Here is a 19,257-nt window from a genome sequence, read left to right as displayed (position 1 = left end):
AATCTATTGAGCTAAAAACTTATGATCTGTGCGCTTTTCTCTGTAAGTTATATTTTAATTATATTAAAAAAATTCAGTACCCAGTGATCAGAGTCTGCAGTAAGGAGACACTGCTGGTAAAAGTGTAAATTGGTATCTTTCTGGAAAGCAATTTAGCTGTAGCTATCAAGAGCCATAACCTTTGACTCAGCAATTCTACTTCTAGGAATCTATCCTAAAGAAATATTTAAGATGTTCACAAAGGTAGGTGTACAAGGACATTTATTGCAATGTTGTTTACAGTAGCAAAAAGTTAGAAACCACCTAAATATACCATAAAAAGGGACTTAGTTAGAAAGCATATGGTATGCACACAAGAACTTCTGTATATCCTATAGTACTTTGTAAGTTCTTTTTGGAATTAATTCATCTCAGTCCCCATGAAAGATAGTTTTGTTGTTCTAACTAAATTAGCACTGAAATTTTACAAATTGATTTTCAAGGTCTAGGTCAAGAAATTGTAGTTCAGAAGAGAGAATTGAGATAAAATTCTTACTATGTATTTTTAATTTGGAACTTAGCATATGATGTTTGTAGTATTGTTTATATTTTATTATCTTTCTTTCCAACTAGCTTTTAAGTGTGCACTCAATAAATATTTATTGAATGAATGAAAAAAAGTATATGTTATGGCTACACAGTGGAATATATGAATGAAATCATAAAAATGCTGTAGATTAATATTTACTAACACAATATATTTATCCTGTATTAAGTGAAAAATGTAAGATATAAATTAAAAGATGTAAAAAGCAATAAAACATTTGCCAGTGGTCATCTACTTTGGGCAGTGGGAATTTTACTTTTATTTTTTTACTTTTTTCACTTATCTGAGTTTTAAATTTTCTTTAAGGAACTTATTGTCTTTGTAATAACAAAATCTCTACAAGTTATCAGCACATAATTAGAAAAAATAAAGTGGCACACAGTAGGTACTCAATAATTTTAGTGACCCATTCCTTCTTTTGGAAAAGAAATCACTGGATGCTCAGTGCCCTGGTCATTGGCTTTGCTGTGGGCATCTGCTGAGAGGTAGGGAAAAAAAGAAAAAGAAGTTAGCTCTTTGGGTCAACTGAATGTTTTCCGGAGACGTGAACTTTCCATGGAAGCCAGCATGCCCACAAACACTTTCAGTCTGCTGTAGTTAAGGTCTTCACAAACTATATAAAATTTGGCTGTTTGCCTCACTCTGGGAAGTACGCATTTTAGGCTTGGTCACACATGCAGATGTCCAGGATTAGAGTAATTGAAACCGAAAAAGACAGGCATCTAGTGTCCAGCAGAAAATGAATGCTTGTTTTCCAAGTGGTTTCATTTTTTTCATCCCAGGAGCTGTCTCTCCAGGCTGTCCCTTCTGTTCCTGGGGCGCTACAAAGGTAGTAGACTGTGTTGACTTCTCAGGGTCTGTGCCTCTTTGTTTTTAATGTTTTTTTCTCTTTTCCCAAAGGTTGCCTGCATGTTATCCTTTATTGTTGTTTGTTATTATTCACTTTACAATTAAGTGAGGTGCTATTTATTTGAAAATATGGGGAGGTTATAAACTGGGTACTTTACAGTTGCATCTTGTTGGCTTATGTGGAAAATTAAAACTATCTGACTTTATTGACAATACTCGAAAATTAGGAAATTTTATGATATACCCATACAACGGAATATTATTGGCCATAAAAACGAAAGAAGTGCTAATATAAGCTACAATATGGATGAGCCTTGAAAACATTTTGCTACATGAAAGAAGTTGTTACCAAAGGCCACTTATTGTATAATTCCTTTCATATGAACTGTCCAGATTAGGAAAATATTTAGACACAGAAAGTAAAATAGTTGTTGCTCAGATATGAGGAGCAGGAAGGAGGGCAGGGAAGCTTAATTTTTAGATGAAAATGTTTCAAAAGTGACTGTGAAGATGGTTGCATGTATTTGTGAATTTACTAAAAACCGCTGAATTGCACAATTTAAATGGGTGAATTGTATGGAATGTGAATTTTATCTTTTTAAATAAAGTTGTTTTTGAATATTGGAACATTTCAAATATAAATCCAATTTCCAAATTTTGAAGATCTGGTAATTCTGGGCGGGCATTCCCTTGTGGCAAGAATCTCCTGAGGTGAGTAGTGGCTGCTTGCTTTAGAGTAGGCATGGGCTTTCTACTATTCCACTTCGCTTGTTCTACTCATTTCTGCTACCTACTAACCCCTGTAAGCATTTGCTCCTATTACCCATGTTCTGGGGTATCTCTGTTTTCTCTCCACCTTGTACTAATACATCCCAACATGAAATTGTCTAAACATGGAGTCAGACAGCACAGATGTCTCTCAGGCTCTTCCCTTTAGTAGCTATGAGGCATTGGGCAGGTCACTTAACAACTGAGGGTCTGCTTCCTCCCCTGTAAAATAATGTGTACAAAATATTCTTACAAGCAAAATGTATGAGTGTAAATTAGTTTGTACACAATAAATCACTGTTCACATGGAAAGCATGACAAATGTTTGTTCTGTACCTATTGCTTAATGTATGCTGGATTTTTTTTGTTTATTATAACATTATTTTCTCAATTATTTCACCTCTTCTATTATTTTAATTGGGATTTGGAGGGAATTAATTTTTAAAGTTGCTTAATTTAAAAATAAGTATTACATTAAAAAATATAAAAAGTGTAGTGTGAAACTTATTTCAATCCCCTTTTCCTTCTACTAGCCCAAATAGGTAACTATTGTTCATATCGTGTCTCTTTCCAGATATTTAAACAAATATATAAGCAAATATATGTTCTTTTTGTTTTGGGGTAGGTGATTTTTTTAACATAACTTTTACAAACCTTACTTTTGAAAAATAACTTCTATACCACTGAAAACAATGTTTATTATTAGTTGTTTTCAGGAAACAAAAAAACCCACATCTCTTGAAGCAGCTGGACTACAACAATTACTGTCACTTGCCAGGCTATGTCCTTGATTCGATCATCCCTGACATTCCAAAATATCTAAATCATCAGCATTAAATATGCTCATCTTTAATATGTCCTTTTTAGTCCTGAATCTTACCTCATCCCCTTGGACCTAAAGAATAAGGTTCACAGAAGAAGTAGTGTAATGATATTTACCTTCCATAGGGAAAGACACCAATAACTCTGATGACTCTACAGAATGCATTGCCCAGGGATTAGATGATGGATGGAGCAATGGCTTCTAAAGTTGGCTTCACCCCAAGATATATGATTTCCTCTTTTCAATCCATTCCTGCCACCTACTTCCTGAACTTTTGCCACTGTCACAGCCTCTTCCTCATGGTTTGTACCAGTTTAGAGGGTTTTTTTTTGACGCTGTGTTGTCCATTGTACCTTTCCAACGTATTTGGAAATGTTTTCCTGTTTTCAATATGCTTTAATGATTCCTGTCTTAAAAAAAAAAATCTCCCTTGACCCATATCACCCTCCAATCACCATCCTATTTCTTGGATTCTCTTAAAGAATTGTCCATACTTACTCTTCTCTACTTCTTTAACTACTCTCTTTCAACCCACTCCAATCATGCTTTTATCTATACCAATCCACTGAATGGCTTCTGCCCAGATCACCAAAATTTTTGGGTCCTTCAGTCAATTCTTGGGTCTCTCCAATTTGGTTTTCTCCATTTCAAATAGTGGGCAACACCATTAATCTAGTTGTTCAGGCCAAAAAGCTGAGAATCATCCCCCCTCCTCTGTCTTTTCCCCTCACCCCCAACATCCATGTCATTAGCAACAATGCTATTGGCTAAATGTCCAAAGCTTATCTTGAATTCAATTACTTTTCGCTATCTTTCATGCCAAGCCATTGTCATAGTTCACATGGACTATTATAAAAGCCTCTTAACTTGTGTCTACTCTTGCTCCGTTATGGTTCATTTTCCACATGGTGACCAAGAGTACACATGACACTTAAAAAAAGAAGTCCAATGGCTTTTCCCATCAAACACAGAATAAAATTAGAAATCCTTATTGTGATCTATAAGGCAACACATTATTTGACTTTGCCTGCCTTTCCAACTTCATCTTTTGTTACTCTTCTCTCTCACTCTGTTGTAACAACATTGGCACCTTGCTATTCCTTGAACACTACTAATTTGTTCCTGTTCAAAGACTTTACACTTGCTGCTTCTTTTGCCTGGAATGCTTTGCCCCAAATATTTGCACGACCAGCTCTTCCTCATTATTTGAGTTTCAGTTCAAATACCATCTCCTCAGAAAAATACTTTCTGGCTACTATATCTAAAGTAGTTCTATTTCAGTCACTTTCTATCCCAGCATCCTGTTTTACTTTCTTCTTCATAGTCTCTTGATTTATATAATATATCTAAATGTCCAATTTGCTTTAACACCTATTTGAAACTAAGGTTAAAATTCCTTTAGATAATAACTTCTTTTGGAAAAAAATACCAAGTCTTTCACAGAGCTGTGCTCTATTTGTCTTCTTAAGATGGTGTTTCTGCATGTTTGAGGCATTACAGTGTTGGACAAACCTGGGTTCTTGGATCTATTTGGTGTGCCTGTACTGTTCCTTGACTCCTCTGGACCTTCAGTAACCTGTTGGTGTATACAAGGTGAATGAATGGTATTATCTTGCAGCCTGGACTCTCTAAGCTTAGAGCCTGGAGGCAAAACAGCTCTTTCCTGAGGTCTGGATGTTAGTATTCTACTATTTTGTTCCTGGCCTAGTGCAATCTATACAGCTACTCTGTCTGATCCTTGCCAGTCTATCCTTCTAGCTACATTCCTTATCCCTCCACAGGTTTGTGGGAACTTCTGGACACATTCTGTATTACACAGGAGTAAGGGTGCTTCGCTTCACTTGCATAGCTCCTTCTAAGACCTTGTACCTAATTTTGTATTATTTTTCTTAAAGAGCACGTGTCTCCTCCTGTCCTCCCATCATATATGTTTCAAGTCACACAAAACCTGGATTCACCCCTGGGAGACACTCTTAGGAGCTAAACTCTCCCTTCCCAATTACTCTGGGCCATCAATTTTACTCAGATGTGGCTGTCAGCTTGTTGCAAGACGTCTCTACTTGGAATACCAAATGCAAGCAGAGCAAGAAACCTTTCTTCTTTGAAGAGCTGGAGAGGGGAGACAGGGGCATGTTTCACCTGTCATCTCTCTTCTCTACCCTTCAACAAGAGTCAGGTTTTTCTTTTACTTCTCTATTGCACAGCCTGGCGGCTCAGCTGTCACAGATGAAAGGAGGTATCTCCTCTGGAGTATGGGAGAACTCTATGAGGTTCTTACTATGTGCTGAACTTCATAGGTAAATGGAACTAAGGAAACTTAGCAAATTCTTTCTTTCTTCATTAAACTTATTCTACTCTCTCCTGCCCAGAGAAATAAGTCTCAGGACTGCACTTCAGGTAAGAGTCTATAATGGAACATGCTATAAAGAACATTATTGTTTTTTTAGGTACCAGGGCCCCTTGTATGTGGGAAGCTGGTGCTCAACCACTGAGCAACACTGGCTCCCAAAAGAAGAAAATTAAAATGAATCAGCTTGATATGTGTAAAATATTACCCTCCTTATATTGTAGTTTTTCTTTGAGAGACAGAAGCAGAAAACTGAGATTGTATGTGGAAATATCCCATTTTAAATGCTGGCTTTTAATTTAAAAATTAAAAAAAGTGCAAATACTCATATGGTGCTAGGACCCAAAAACTGTTCCGAGAGATTTAGAGATATTATCTAATTTAATTCACCCAACAATCCATTTTATAGATGCGGAAACTAAGGAACAGAGATCAAGTAACTTGACCAAGATCACATACCTAGCACATGTCTGGCTTGGGACAGATTTGGTCTTGAGGTCACCAATGTGCAACATCTAGTTTATGATATATTCAAACAAGCCAGAAAGAGCAAGGCTTTGAATTCTGGCTGGCCTCTTTGCTGAATGCCCTTGGACTAGTCATTCATGCTCAGTAAACCCCTCTGTAAAGTTAGGATATGATTAACCTTGCAGTGCTTAGTAAATGTTGGTTTTCTTTCTTCTTTCTCACATATGAATGACTGCACTGAATGTTCACAGTATGTCTGTATGTAATCTGGGGTGCACAAATACTACTATTTAAGACCCAACATGTCCCCAATACCTCAGAAATAGCCTGATGGAAGAGACAGCCTTAGGTTGAAGGTCAGTATATGGCGGAGTCCTAATATTATTACTAATCCTTTGTGTTATCTCAAGCAAGCCACATCTTCTCGGGCCTCAGTTGTTCTGTCTTTAAGATATGGAATTGGACTAAATCAATGGCTTTAAACTATGTTCTGAAAAGCCTAACAATTCTCTGATGGTAATAAGATCCATGAAAGAATGGAACGAGAGTGAGGCTGGGTGAGCAGGTTGGTGTGTTCCCCATTCCTACTTCAAACTTACCAGTTCCATCAAAAAAAAAATTTTTTTTTAGTTGCTCCAGTTTCAGCTGTCAGATTATATTAGAAGGGCATGTTTCACTGCTCATAAAATGGGTGGAAACCACCTTACCTTTCATGCACCCACATGCCCTGAAACTAACTTTCTTTGAGTTATTGGTTTCTCTTTTTATTTCCTTCTTGTCCTGGTCATGGAACTAAAGGAAGACATATGTTGATTCTGACTTAAATGAACATTATTCTTTCTTTCACTCCTCTCTTCTACCCAAGAGAATGATGAACAGACTGAAGCAAAGACAAGCATGGAAACTTCCAGAAATTTCAGTTTTCAGCAAACTGTGATAGATTATTAAGACACCTCTGGGTTTCAAAATAGCCACCAAAAAACACACAAAAGGTACAGGGACTCACAGAAATTATGTCTCTTTACCCTGTGATTTTAGGAGTTGCTCATTCCCATTTAAATGTTTCTTGTCATGAAGAATAACCTTCAAGGTACAATGTCTTTATATTTCTTAATTACAGATCTTCTCATCGATCCTAAGCTTCCTTATGAGCTCCATTAGGGCAATTTTTCTCCACTTGACGCTTGGGTAACTGAAATAAACAGCTGGGTCAGCCATCCTCAGCTTGGGACCCAGCTCTGGTTTCAGTTTCCTGAACTTTGTCTACTTCCAGGCTTCCTGCTTTGAAAATACAATGCTCATCCTTTAAGCCCAATTTTCAAGCTCCTGCAATGAAGGTGGCTGAGAACACACACATCTGTAAATCATCATACGTCTTCAGAGATTTACAAAATTCTTGACATATTATATAGAACTTTCATTTTTAATCTTCCAAGGATATAAGATAAAAACGAATTTATCTCTTGTATTGAAGACAGCATGATTCATTGAAAAGCATGGAGGACTGTGACTCAAATCTGGATTTTAATTGTGTCAACCACTGGATGTCTTGGGTCAAATTACTTCCCATGACTAGGCTGAAGTTTTCCCATTGGTAGCACTGGCGTGGATGGCTCCTAAGATTCTTCCTGATTTTGATATTCTAAGGACAAATTACTGGCGTGGAAATTACCTCCAGTTGTTGGTTCAGTCTTCACAAAAACGTCAAAGGATCTGATTTTGAGGCTAGGCTGTAGGAGATGATTCTTAAAATTCTAAATCAGGTAGTCTAAAGGCAGAAGAGCTGGGTCTCCTTGAGATGACTCATCTTGGTTGGAAATTCTTCATATTCAGAGGTCCACTGAGAACTTCAGCACACCATTGTTCTCCTTTTACAATGAATCTCTACAGTCAGGTGTAAGATAGTGATGTAGACCCCTCAACGACATTTCACCCAATTCTTCAAATACCCCTTCCTTTCAATTCTCTTTCATCACTGCGTCATGGTCCCTTTAAGGCAGGAGCCATAGTTCAGTGGTGGGAGCAGCGGCTGGCAGCGAAGAGACTCGCAGGATTTGGCCTACCCTGGGTCACTCACCGCGCAAGCTCAGGACCGGGGGCTTGGTGGGAAAGGAAGGAGGGGCTTGTGGTGCGCCTGCGCATCAGAGGAGCGCGCAAGGGGCTGGTTTGGTGATCCCTTTAAGAAACCGCAGGCGGAGGAATTTCTCTGAGAGAAAATAATCCTACTCACAGGGCCCCTTTGGAGGCCATTAACCCCCCGAGTCCCGCCCCCCCTCTTTTGCGGGCAGACCTAACCGCCCACGCGCGCACCCGTGGGAGCTCAGGATCTCCGACCCGGCGCGCGGTATCCGCCCCCTCCCCACTCTCCGCGCAAGGCCCAGCCGGGTCCTGGGAAGCTGCTGCGAGGCGGCCGTGCCTGCAGTGTGGGCGGGGACCGGGGGCCAGAGAGGTGCTGCCGCCACCGCGCCGGGAGCCGCAGCGGTTCTGAGTGGGGCCCAACATGGCGGAGAGAGAGGTGGAGTCCGGCCCCCGAAAGAGGGTAGGTGAGGTGAGGCAGAACTCGGGCGGCGGGGGGCGGGGCGGGGGCCGCGGCCGGGAGACGGAACCTGGGACGCGAATTAGCCATGCTCACGCTCGTGGAGGGGTCGCCGAGGCCCGGCTGGGGAAGGGTTGCGGGCAGGACCAAGGCAACCTTGCGTCTGGAGCGCGCTGGCGAATGGTCCTTAGGCAGGTGGGACAAAGATTTGCTTCTGTTTGGGAGGGGGAGGGGCGGGGGCTGTTGTTTGCCTTTTTTATTCACCCCAGCATTTGGTGGTGGGTTTTCTGGGCCTGGGGAGGGAAGGTATCAGCTTCTTAAGTGCATCTTTAGTAAATCAGAGTCTGTGGAAGTTTAGCTGGGGAGAGGTCAGGTGAGGGGGTTGCGGGAATAAGTCGTGGAGGAGTCTCTTGAGGAATAAACCAGGAGGATTGTTCAGTAACACCATCGCGAATTCATTTTCCTGCCTTCTTTCCCCCCTCCCCCATAACCGTTATCAGGACCAAAGTAGAGGTGGTGCTCTTACCTGTGAAGAAGTGGGGTCGTTGGCGTGTCCTGATTTAGGAGAGATTTTGGGCGACTATAAATGTCATTATAATTAGGAACGTGGAAGAGTTTGACAAGTTTTGTCATAGCAAGGATGCACCCAACCAACCTGCAGAGGTGAAGGCAATTCTGCATAGTTGTTGAGTGTCTTTTAAAGTTTGCCTTGAAACTTTTCGTATTTAATTCTGAATGATTCTTTTCAGATCGAGAACAATATTAAACTGTCTACTGACCAGTATTTTTCAGACTTTCTTTTACTTCCTCCCCCCTTAGCATGTTAGGCAGTAAGTTTCTTATCAGGAATCTTCCTTTTGGGAATGGTCCCAAGTGATCTATTTAGCGTTAAGCCAACCCTGAAAAAAAAAATTACTATTTATTGAGAGTGCCCTTCCAATTTACATAAAATTAACAGTCATAATAATAATACAGCTAACATTTTATTGAGTGCTTACTTTGTGCTATAGATGTTAGGTAATTTAACGAAGATCAAATAACTAGATAAAAGGCTGAGCTGGGATTTTAATCCAGATTTGTCTAAATTACAGTGCCTGTGTTGGATGCCACAAAGGAGTTTCTTTGATCTATTTTTCTCTTTTTAAAAGCTTAAATTATAAATAGCCAAAGAAGTGTAAAATACAATTCTGCAACAGTTTATTAGGAAATATTTTCAACTAACAGCAAAGTTTAAAAAATTTTACGGGGAACATCCATACTCAACTACCTAGATTCGACCAATAACATCTTACTGTATTTGTTTATCACACATTTTTCTCTCTGTCCATTCCTCTATCCATTCTTCAATGATATTATTTTAATGCACTTCATTATATAGTTTGAGGAATTAAAAATTTAATGTCGATAGTTTTGGGATCACAGAATTTTAGACCTCCCATACAATAATTAGTCATTGACTGTTAAGTTGCATGATATGTCCAAATTGTTCATTTAGTATAAATATTGGCTATGGAATCCATGTGTTTTGAAATTTTAAATAATTCTTCAAGCTGTGAGTCAGTTTTAAACTGGATCCTCATTTTGCCTGAGTGAAGGCATATGACATATGGTCTACCAATTTAAAAATTGTTGGGTAAATTACTTTAGATGTATAATGCTCATCCAAGGAAATCTTTGCACCAACTGATATTAATACTTATAAGACTGTGTATACTAGAATGTTCTAGGAAATATGTATTTTGGCAAAAAAATTGACTGGATTTTAAGCATATTCTTTGTATTGTAATATATTTTAAAGGTACCACATTAGTCACAGGTGAACTTTATTTTTTTACATGTAACATCAATTTGTGCAGTCTTTTCCCATTATTTTATCAGTTTCATTGTGGAGTAGGGTTACATTCTGTATCATATAAGCTCCATAACCCATTGTGTTTTGACATTTGATGAGAATATTCAGTAGAATTGTCCTAAATGGTACATTTGCTTTTATTTAGTTTTGTGTGTGCCACACTCCATGTGAATTTCATATGAATACTCCAGATGAGTGGGGACTGTGCAGTACAGTTTTCTTTTTAAATAATTTAGCTATTAGCCTTTTAGGCAGGTAAAATAAACTATCTACATAGGCCTAAATAATAAGTTAAGGTTATTTAATCTGAAATTGCATTGATGATGTAATAGTGTGTTTATGATTTTTACTGTCTTTGACCTTTATAATCATAAGTCACAGAAAAGTTGTTGAGCACCTGTGCTAGTTGATGAGCTATCTGCTCGACATTGTGCTATGGTATTTCTGATCCTTTGAGAGAATATATTCTGGCTTCTCTACTGAATTGTGAACTCCTTTAGGGTAGGTACCATTTTATTGCCTTATGTATTCCTAAAATTTGTAACCTTCACATAATAGAAACTCAAAAGATGTTTGTTGATTTTTGGTAAGAAAAAGTTTAGCTTATTCTTACAATCAAGAGTCTATTTTGCTTGGGTACGAAGAATCTGCTTTATAATTTTGGGGGCTTTACCATCCTTTACGCCCTTAAATTTTCTCCTATGGATTCAGATTCAGGGATCTTCTGGTTGTTCTGGATTATTGTTAGGGGTATGACAGTGTTTTAAGACCACTGGCTTAACAATCGTAAATTCTTTTTAGGCCTGCCTAGTGTCCTGTTTTTGTGCTTCTGAACACTTAGATCAGTCGGTATTAATTAGACAGGTTGATTTGATTGTATTCTGTGAATGTAGACTACTCCTTAATGCTAGTCTTTGAACTTTTAAACATGGGGGAGCTGAATATGTGGATGAGTCAGTGCTGTATCCATCATCTCTGCTATAGAGAGAACCCTGGTCATGTCCTGGTTTAGCATTATAAAAACACGCATGCATACTTTAAAGCCAGGGTATTTTTTGGTTATTATGAATTTTTTAAGGATGTAAATTTTTTCATAGGCTTTAAAATTCATTAAGTAGGCTTATTGTAAGTAGTTCAATTATTTATGCATGGCTTTTAAGTGATATATTATGAACCATGAGATCTGATTAAATCTAGCTATGTTTTGTTGTAAATTTTCTATATTCTTTCAAGTTCACATCCAAAAAAGCAGTACTTATTTTTGTAAATGCATATGTTAATTACCTAGTCTAGTTAGTTGTATCCATTTTCATACATAAACTTCTCTGTAACGTTAAATTTGAGGTATATATATTTGGTATGCTTAAAAGAGAAAGCACACATATAAATACAGCATTCTTCCATTTTTGTTAAAACAAAATCACCTTTCTCTCCTCCTCCCCTAATTGTAACTATGTATGTTTGTATATGTATGAATTTGGAGAAAGTTGTGGGGGAATACATTTAACATTGCTTACCTTCATGGGGTGGGGATGAGAAAGGAAGGGGAAATAAGGGGGAAATTTTTGCAAAATGGCAAAATATTGATAGTATAATGTTAAGAGAAAATGTTGACTGTAAAGTGATATCTCTAATATTATTGTAAACATGTAAAAATTGAGTATGTATGTAGAATAGGAGTAGAAAATAACAGGAACAAATGAACACATTGATTTTATTATGTGATGGGAATATGAAAAATTTTTGTTTTGGATTTCTGTTATTTTATATTTTATAATAAAATAACTGCAAAAGGTTGATCCCTCCTAATTCTTTAATGAAGTTTTCCTCTTTTCTGTTTTTTTGCTAAATGTATTCCTTAAAAACATGGTGGTTCATATCATTAAAAAGTATGCTGTTCATGTGTACAGTGTAAACCATCTACTTAAAGAATGGATTGGCTCTTTGTATAGAGAACATTTGAAGAGGTCATCCTAGCAATGATCCGAGTTTTTGTCACACTGCTTTTTATCTTGTAACTAGCAGAGGTATCTGTACATAATGATGAAATTAGTTGATATTTGCAAACAGTTATAAGAGCCTGTCATTGTTCTAGATATTTTATATGTAATATATCGTTCAAACCTCGTTAATTTCATCAGGTAGTCATTGCTTTCGTCCCATTTTCTAAACGAGGAAACTGAGACACAGAATTTTATTCAAAGTCATAACATATTTGACTAAACCAGCATAAAATATCACTTGAAAGTATGCTGTATGATGTATAGTATAGGTTAGAACTTTTGTTTATCCAGAAATATTTATTATTATTGTTTATATACTATTATTTGTGAAACACACATAATTTTTTATATGGAATTTATGGATGTTAAAATAATTCAGATTCTATTTAAGTCATATTGATGTAAATTACTTCTCAGGAAATATCAAATTAACTTTTTCTCTAAAAAATACATTCTTGTTTGAGATCATTTTAACATGTATCTTTACAACTCAACGTTTGTTTTTTTAAAAAATGGATTAAATATTTGAAAGCAGTGATTTATTTTAATGATGGTAAATCTTTTGAAAATGGAATGATTTTCTCATGTACTAAAGAAAATAGGAGATAAACTGTAATTTCTATGGCTATTTAGAAGGCTTTTTTGAATTCTGTATTAGGTGACCAAGTATTATTCAAAGAAGACTTCCATATATCCTTTAAAAATTCTAATTACTTTACTTTGAGCTAAATGGTACCTGTATTTTAGCAAAGGAAAGAGAAAGGAAGTTATTATAGCATAGTATTAGGTTGAATAATTACTGTTATTATGAAATTGCAAGTATTTGACCTACAAAAAAGTGCATTTTTGTATGGTTCAACCTAATAGAGCATGGACTTTTCAAAGTCAAGTTATGGTACAATCACTGGGCAATATTAGGATTATAAGAGTTTTATCTTCCCCACCCTACTTTCTTATACTTACAAAATATTTATAACGTTATTTTATTTTAATTTTGTGTCTGTTGTTTTTCTGGTCTCCCAGAACCTTTAGCTAGCTGCTTCCTGCCTTTGACCAAATATAGTACCTAAGCAAACCTAGTTTTGTTTATCAAACATATAGAACCCCTGTTACTGTAAGCTTTTTGAGATCAAGGATCATATTTGTTCGTCTTTGTGTTCCTCACATCTTTCAACAAATTGTATTAAAAATGTGTTTTTATATACTTTTTCATGTACACACTACACATCAGAAAAAATTTTAACCATTATTTATGTTTCATAATTCTATATCAAACACAAATATAGGATAGCACAGTGAGCTCCCATGTTCCTGTTACCCAGCTTTACCAACTAAACAGTTATCAGAATTTTGCTATTGCTATCTCACCTAACTTTTCACTTTTTTATTTTCTTCCCTTTTTTTGGAAATATTTTCATGGAATTCCCAGGTATCACATATTCAAATCAGTATATGTTTTTAACAGGTAAGGACTTTTAAAAAGTATAATCACAGTACTGTTATGCCTAACAAAGAATTAGAAACAATACAATTATATTATACTTAATAAAGAATTAGAAACAAAACCTTTAGAATTACCTGGGGAGCTTTTTTTTCCTTTCTTTTCCCTTCCCTTTTTTTAAAATTTACTTTTTTATAAACTTAACTTAAAATTTACTATTTTAACCATTTTTGGTGTACAATTTGGTGGCATTAAATACATTCCTGGGGAGCTTTTAAATATCCTTATACCCAGGCCACATCTGATAAATTAAATTGGAATCTATTCTATGGGGTATAATCTAAGCATGTATATTTAAAATTTTCCCAGTGATTTCAGTGTGCAGCCAAGATTGAGAACTTGACTAGGTTAAGTGTAATGAGAAATAGGTTGTTTCTTTGGCAAAAAAATTTGTAAGTAGAGTGATCATATAATTTATTTCCGTGCAGAGACAATTTTAAAAATCAAAGGAAGTGTTGTTAATAATTACATGGGGATAGAGCCATAAACTCAGACTGTCTTGGGCAAATTAGGATGTCTAGTCACCCTAATAGGTACATATTGTGAATCCTTTCTGCATCATTCCAGGATGTACATAAGTGGTTTTCCCACTTTCAGTGATTGGTAATAAGATTGATCCATTTGGTTTTTGGTGCTGTCAGCGGCATTCAAACACTAAAGTTTCTACTTTACTTTTCAACTAATGAATTTATCAGCCATTGGTAATTATGACTTAGATCCATTATTTCATTAGAGGAGTGATTTCCTGTCATTCTTTTGTATATATTCACTGGAATTTTTCCATAAAGAATTTCCTCATCAATTATTTGATTACCCTGTAATATCATTTATAGAGGAAAAACATGGTAAATATACCCTCCCTCCCCTATCCCCTCCAAACTAATTTTCTAAAGAATGAATTGATTCTTTACCAGCTACCTAAAAAAGGTTTTGGGGGGGGTTTCATTATAAACTTATGGATTTTTATATATTTGATATGTTTCAGTTCATTGCGGTCATTATTCTTTTTAATATTCATATTTGTCCCATCTTTGGTCACTTAGTTTTCTAGGGCTACTATAACAAATTACTGCAAACTTGGCAGCATGAAACAATGGAAATTTATTTTCTCACCGTTCTGGAGGCTAAAAGTGCCAGATCAAGGTGTCAGCGGGGCCATGCTCACTTTGAAGGCTCTAGGGAAGAATCCTTCCTTAACTTTTCCAGTTTCTGATGGCCCCAAGATGTTTCTTGTTTTGTGACAGTGTAACTCCAATGTCTGTTTCTCCATGGCTTTTTTTTTGTGTTTGTGTGTCTTCTCTTTTTCTGTCACTAATAAGGATATTTGTTAATGGATTTAGGGCCCAACTTTATCCAGGATGATCTCATCTTGAGATCCTTACCTTAATTACATATACATTTTGAAGTTTGGGGTAGACATGTCTTTTGGGAAGGGGGACACCATTCAGGTCACTGTAGGGTCTTTAAAGTTGACACATACAGCCTTTTGACTTGATTCCAGTAGTTCTTGAAAAGTTCCTCACTTTCTATCAAACAAGTTGTCCCAGGTTCATGCTATCCATTACTAACTCAGACTTGGAATTAGCCATTTCTCCAGGAAACATTGGTACCTTTTAGTGGGAAATGGTATTTTGAGTCCACAGTCTGAACTCGGGCAAGCTTTTTGAATTTAGAATTATTTTGAAATGGTATCCAATTGCTTATTTCCTATTCACCCCTGTGAAAACACATCTTTTTCTCTTTGTATTGCATCACTCTTTAAGATCACTGAAATGACTTAATAATCACCAGATCTAGTGGATACTTCCCAGACATTCTTAGACATCTGACACTGTTGTCCATTCCCTCTTGGAAACTTCTTCCATATTAAAAGATGGCTTTCTCGTGGTTCTCCTTCTGAATTGCTTCTTTTCATTCATCTTTGCTATATCACAAATATTGAAATGAGGGGGATTCTTTATACCATTCTTCCCTGCCAAGTCCTTTCTCTCTCAGGTAATGTGCTTCCTTCTTCTTAACTCTTTTTTTCTTCCTCTATTCTCTATTTTAATTATTGGTTCCCAGTCACTCAAGTTAGAAACCCCTGAATCATCTTTGCTTCTTTCTTTTCCTTTATTATCCAGCTCTAATTGCTAGCTTAGTCTTGGTGAAACTAGTTCAGATATGATTTTTAAAATCTTTTATATTTCTTCTACCACTACCCTAGTTCTGGTTTTCATTTGCTTGCTTTGTCTTCTAACTTTCCTCACCTAGAACTCTTCTTTTCCTTCTTATTTGTTTACTGTTTCCACAACCCTGTTCATTTAAAACACTGGAGACAATTTATCTTCAAAAATGAAAATTTGATCATATATAAGGAAACAAATTAACTTTCTCTGTACTGTTCCAGTTTCTCAAGATGGGTACTGGTGGGAGTCTCTCCCTCTGGCAAGAAGCAGCTTGCCTCACAGCTCTGACTGTCCTCTCAAAAATCACTTTTTCTTCTTGAGTTTGTTTCTTTTTTTTTTAAAGATTGATTTATTTATTTAACACCCCCCCCCCCCCCCATTGTCTGTTCTCTGTTTATTTGCTGCGTCTTGTTTCTTTGTCCACTTCTGTTGTCAGCCGCATGGGAAGTGTGGGCGGCGCCATTCCTGGGCAGGCTGCACTTTCTTTCGCGCTGGGCAGCTCTCCTTACGGGGCGCACTCCTTGCGCATGGGGCTCCCCTGCGCAGGGGACACCCCTGTGTGGCCGGGCACTCTTTGCGCGCCTCAGCACTGCGCATGGGCCAGCTCCACATGGGTCAAGGAGGCCTGGGGTTTGAACCACGGACCTCCCATGTGGTAGACGGACCTCCCATGTGGTAGACGGACGCCCTAACTGGGCCAAGTCTGTTTCCCTTGAGTTTGTTTCTTTCTGATTATCTCTGTTAATAGCTCGCTAACTTTTGGAGGAGTCCTGCTTGGACTCTGCAACTCAAGTAAGAAGACAAAATCTTTGCTTAATTCCATACTGTGCAGCTGAATCCATGTTGCAACTTTTAAACAAGGCTTAAGAAGAGTGGGTGTAGTTCAGTGATTGAGCACCTTCTTCCCATGTAGGAAGACCCAGGTTCAATGCCTAATACCTCCTAAAAATAAGGAATTAAAAAAAAATAAGAACTAGATAAAATAATTTCACATAGTAAAGGAAATAGTATAGCATAGGGTAATATATTGAATGATTAGGGTGGGGAGGAGCAATATTAGATAGTTCTTTGAGAAACCAAGTTCGTGGTCTTGGTTCTTTTAAAAGATTGCTTTAGCTCCTTTGTAGAGAATGAACTTCAGGAGCAATATAGAAAATGAGTCAGTTATGAGGCTCCTGGTATAATCCTAGTGATATTACTCATGGTTTGGAGTACGGTGGATGGTAAGAATTATTTGGAATATATTTTGGAGGTAGCATCAATAGGACTTTCTGATGAATATATATTATCTATGTATATTATTAAAAGACTGCTGTCTCCTAGGTTTTCCATTTGAAAAATGGTAGTTGGTGGTACCTTAAATCAAGGTGGGAAAACTAGAGAAAGAGTATACATACTAATGGGGGCATTAGGAATGTGGAATAATTAGCTCTTATTTCCTTAGCTTAGATTACTCTCCTGATAGAAAAATTGTTGAGAACTCCCTGATGCCACAATGGAGAGGCTAGATCAGCATTTCTCAACTTCGGCACTGTTGACATTTTTCACTGGATAATTCTTTTTTTTTTTTTTTTGATTTTTTTTTTTTATTTAATTCCCCTCCCCTCCCCCGGTTGTCTGTTTTCTGTGTCTTTTTTTTGCTGCGTCTTGTTTCTTGTTTCTTTGTCCGCTTCTGTTGTCGTCAGCGGCACGGGAAGTGTGGGAGGTGCCATTCCTGGGCAGGCTGCTCCCTCCTTCGCGCTGGGCAGCTCTCCTTATGGGTGCACTCCTTGCGCGTGGGGCTCCCCTACGCGGGGGACACCCTGCGTGGCACAGCACTCCTTGCGCGCATCAGCACTGCGCATGGGCCAGCTCCACACGGGTCAAGGAGGCCCGGGGCTTGAACCGCGGGCCTCCCATGTGGTAGACGGACCTCCTAACCACTGGGCCAAAGTCCGTTTCCCATGGATAATTCTTTTTTAGGGCTGTCCCATGTGTTGTAGTATGTTTAGCAGTATACTTGCCCTCTAATGACTAGATGGTAGTAGTGCCACTCATCAGTCGTGACAACCAAAAATATCTCCAGATATTGCCAAATGTCTCCATGTCTCCTGGGTGTGGGGGGAGGGTTGTCATTGCCCTTGGTTGACAACCATTGGTGTAGATATTTTTACCGTAGACCCTAAAGACCTTTCCAAATTCTTCTAATCTTATATATCTAGCTGCTTCTCATTTCTTACATAAATCCTGATAATATAGTCACATTGACATTGCCAGTTTTCTTACATCTGTACTTTTTTAAGAGTCATTCATACCAGCAGCACAGGAAATAGGTTTACTACTTAAGGGGTAAAGAGTTCTCTGTTTTCAGTGATGAAAAAGTTTTTGTAATGGAAGTTGGTGATGGTAGCACAATATTGTAAAAGTAATTAGTGCCACTGAGTTGTACACTTAAAAATGGTTAAAATGGCAAATTTTATGTTTCATATATGTTTACTACATTTAAAACAGTTGTTTATAATGTTTATTCAACCAAAGCTACTGTCAGTACTTAGCATGTTTCTTGTGCATGTATAGTAAATTTTAATGTGGTTAACATCTTATGTACCTATGGGTGAATTGTATGCTATTAATTATATCTCAATAATTGTTTCCCCAAAAGAGAGACCAAAACAAAACAAAACATTTGTTTCCCCAAAAAGGGACTGAACTAACAATATTATGTGTAGTTTTTGTTTATAGGTCTAGTTTCCTAGAAGTGAAATTTCTGGTTCAATGTACATGAAAAATATATTTAAAGTCAGAGTAAAATTCATCTTTTTAATTGTACAGTTCTGTGAGTTTTGACAAGTGCATATAATTAACTACCATCATAATCAAGATATAGAATAGTTCCATTATCCTCCAAATTTCTTCATTCCCCTTTATAGGCACCCTTTCCCTTACCTCCAGTCCCTGGCAACCACTGATCTATTTTATATCTTACAGTTTTGCTTTATCAAGAAAATGATATAAATTATCACATAGTGTACAGCCTTCTGAGTCATGCTTCTTCCACTTAGCATAATGTCTTTGAGCTTCATTCCTGTTGTTGCATGTATCAGTAGGTCATTTTTATTGCTTTGTAGTATTCTATTGTATGTATGTAACAGGACTTGTTTTTACATTTACCAGTTGGCATTTTTTTTTTAAAGATTTATTTTTTTTAAATCCACCTCCCCGCCTTCTGTTGTCTGCTCTCTGTGTCCATTTGCTGTGTGTTCTTCTGTGTCCACTTGCATTCTTGTCAGGCGGCACTGGGAATCTGTGTCTTTTTGTTGCGTCATCTTGCTGCGGTAGCTCTCTGTGTGTGTGGCGCCACTCGTGGGCGGGCTGCA

The 19,257-nt window shown here is 37.3% G+C and overlaps 1 protein-coding gene across 4 annotated transcripts in view; it reads left to right on the top strand.

The window, feature by feature from the left end:
- Positions 1–7,834: 7,834 nt before the first annotated feature.
- The window catches only part of ZMYM4 (zinc finger MYM-type containing 4), a 199,677-nt gene continuing 188,254 nt past the window's right edge, over positions 7,835–19,257 (top strand). Inside the window, exon 1 of one of the 4 annotated variants that reach the window (XM_004472218.3) lies at positions 7,835–8,380. In XM_004472218.3, coding sequence (XP_004472275.1) covers positions 8,342–8,380 — 39 coding nt within the window. In that variant the 5' untranslated portion in view covers positions 7,835–8,341. Of the gene's footprint in view, positions 8,573–19,257 lie in introns of all 4 variants that reach the window. The other 3 variants (XM_012530540.4, XM_058303901.2, XM_058303900.2) reach the window with 3 other exon arrangements.

Source organism: Dasypus novemcinctus, chromosome 9 (assembly GCF_030445035.2).
Source record: "Dasypus novemcinctus isolate mDasNov1 chromosome 9, mDasNov1.1.hap2, whole genome shotgun sequence".
NCBI classification, from domain to species: domain Eukaryota; kingdom Metazoa; phylum Chordata; class Mammalia; order Cingulata; family Dasypodidae; genus Dasypus; species Dasypus novemcinctus.
The sequence above is the reverse complement of the archived record's forward strand: the minus strand, read 5'-3'. Positions and strand labels throughout refer to the sequence as shown.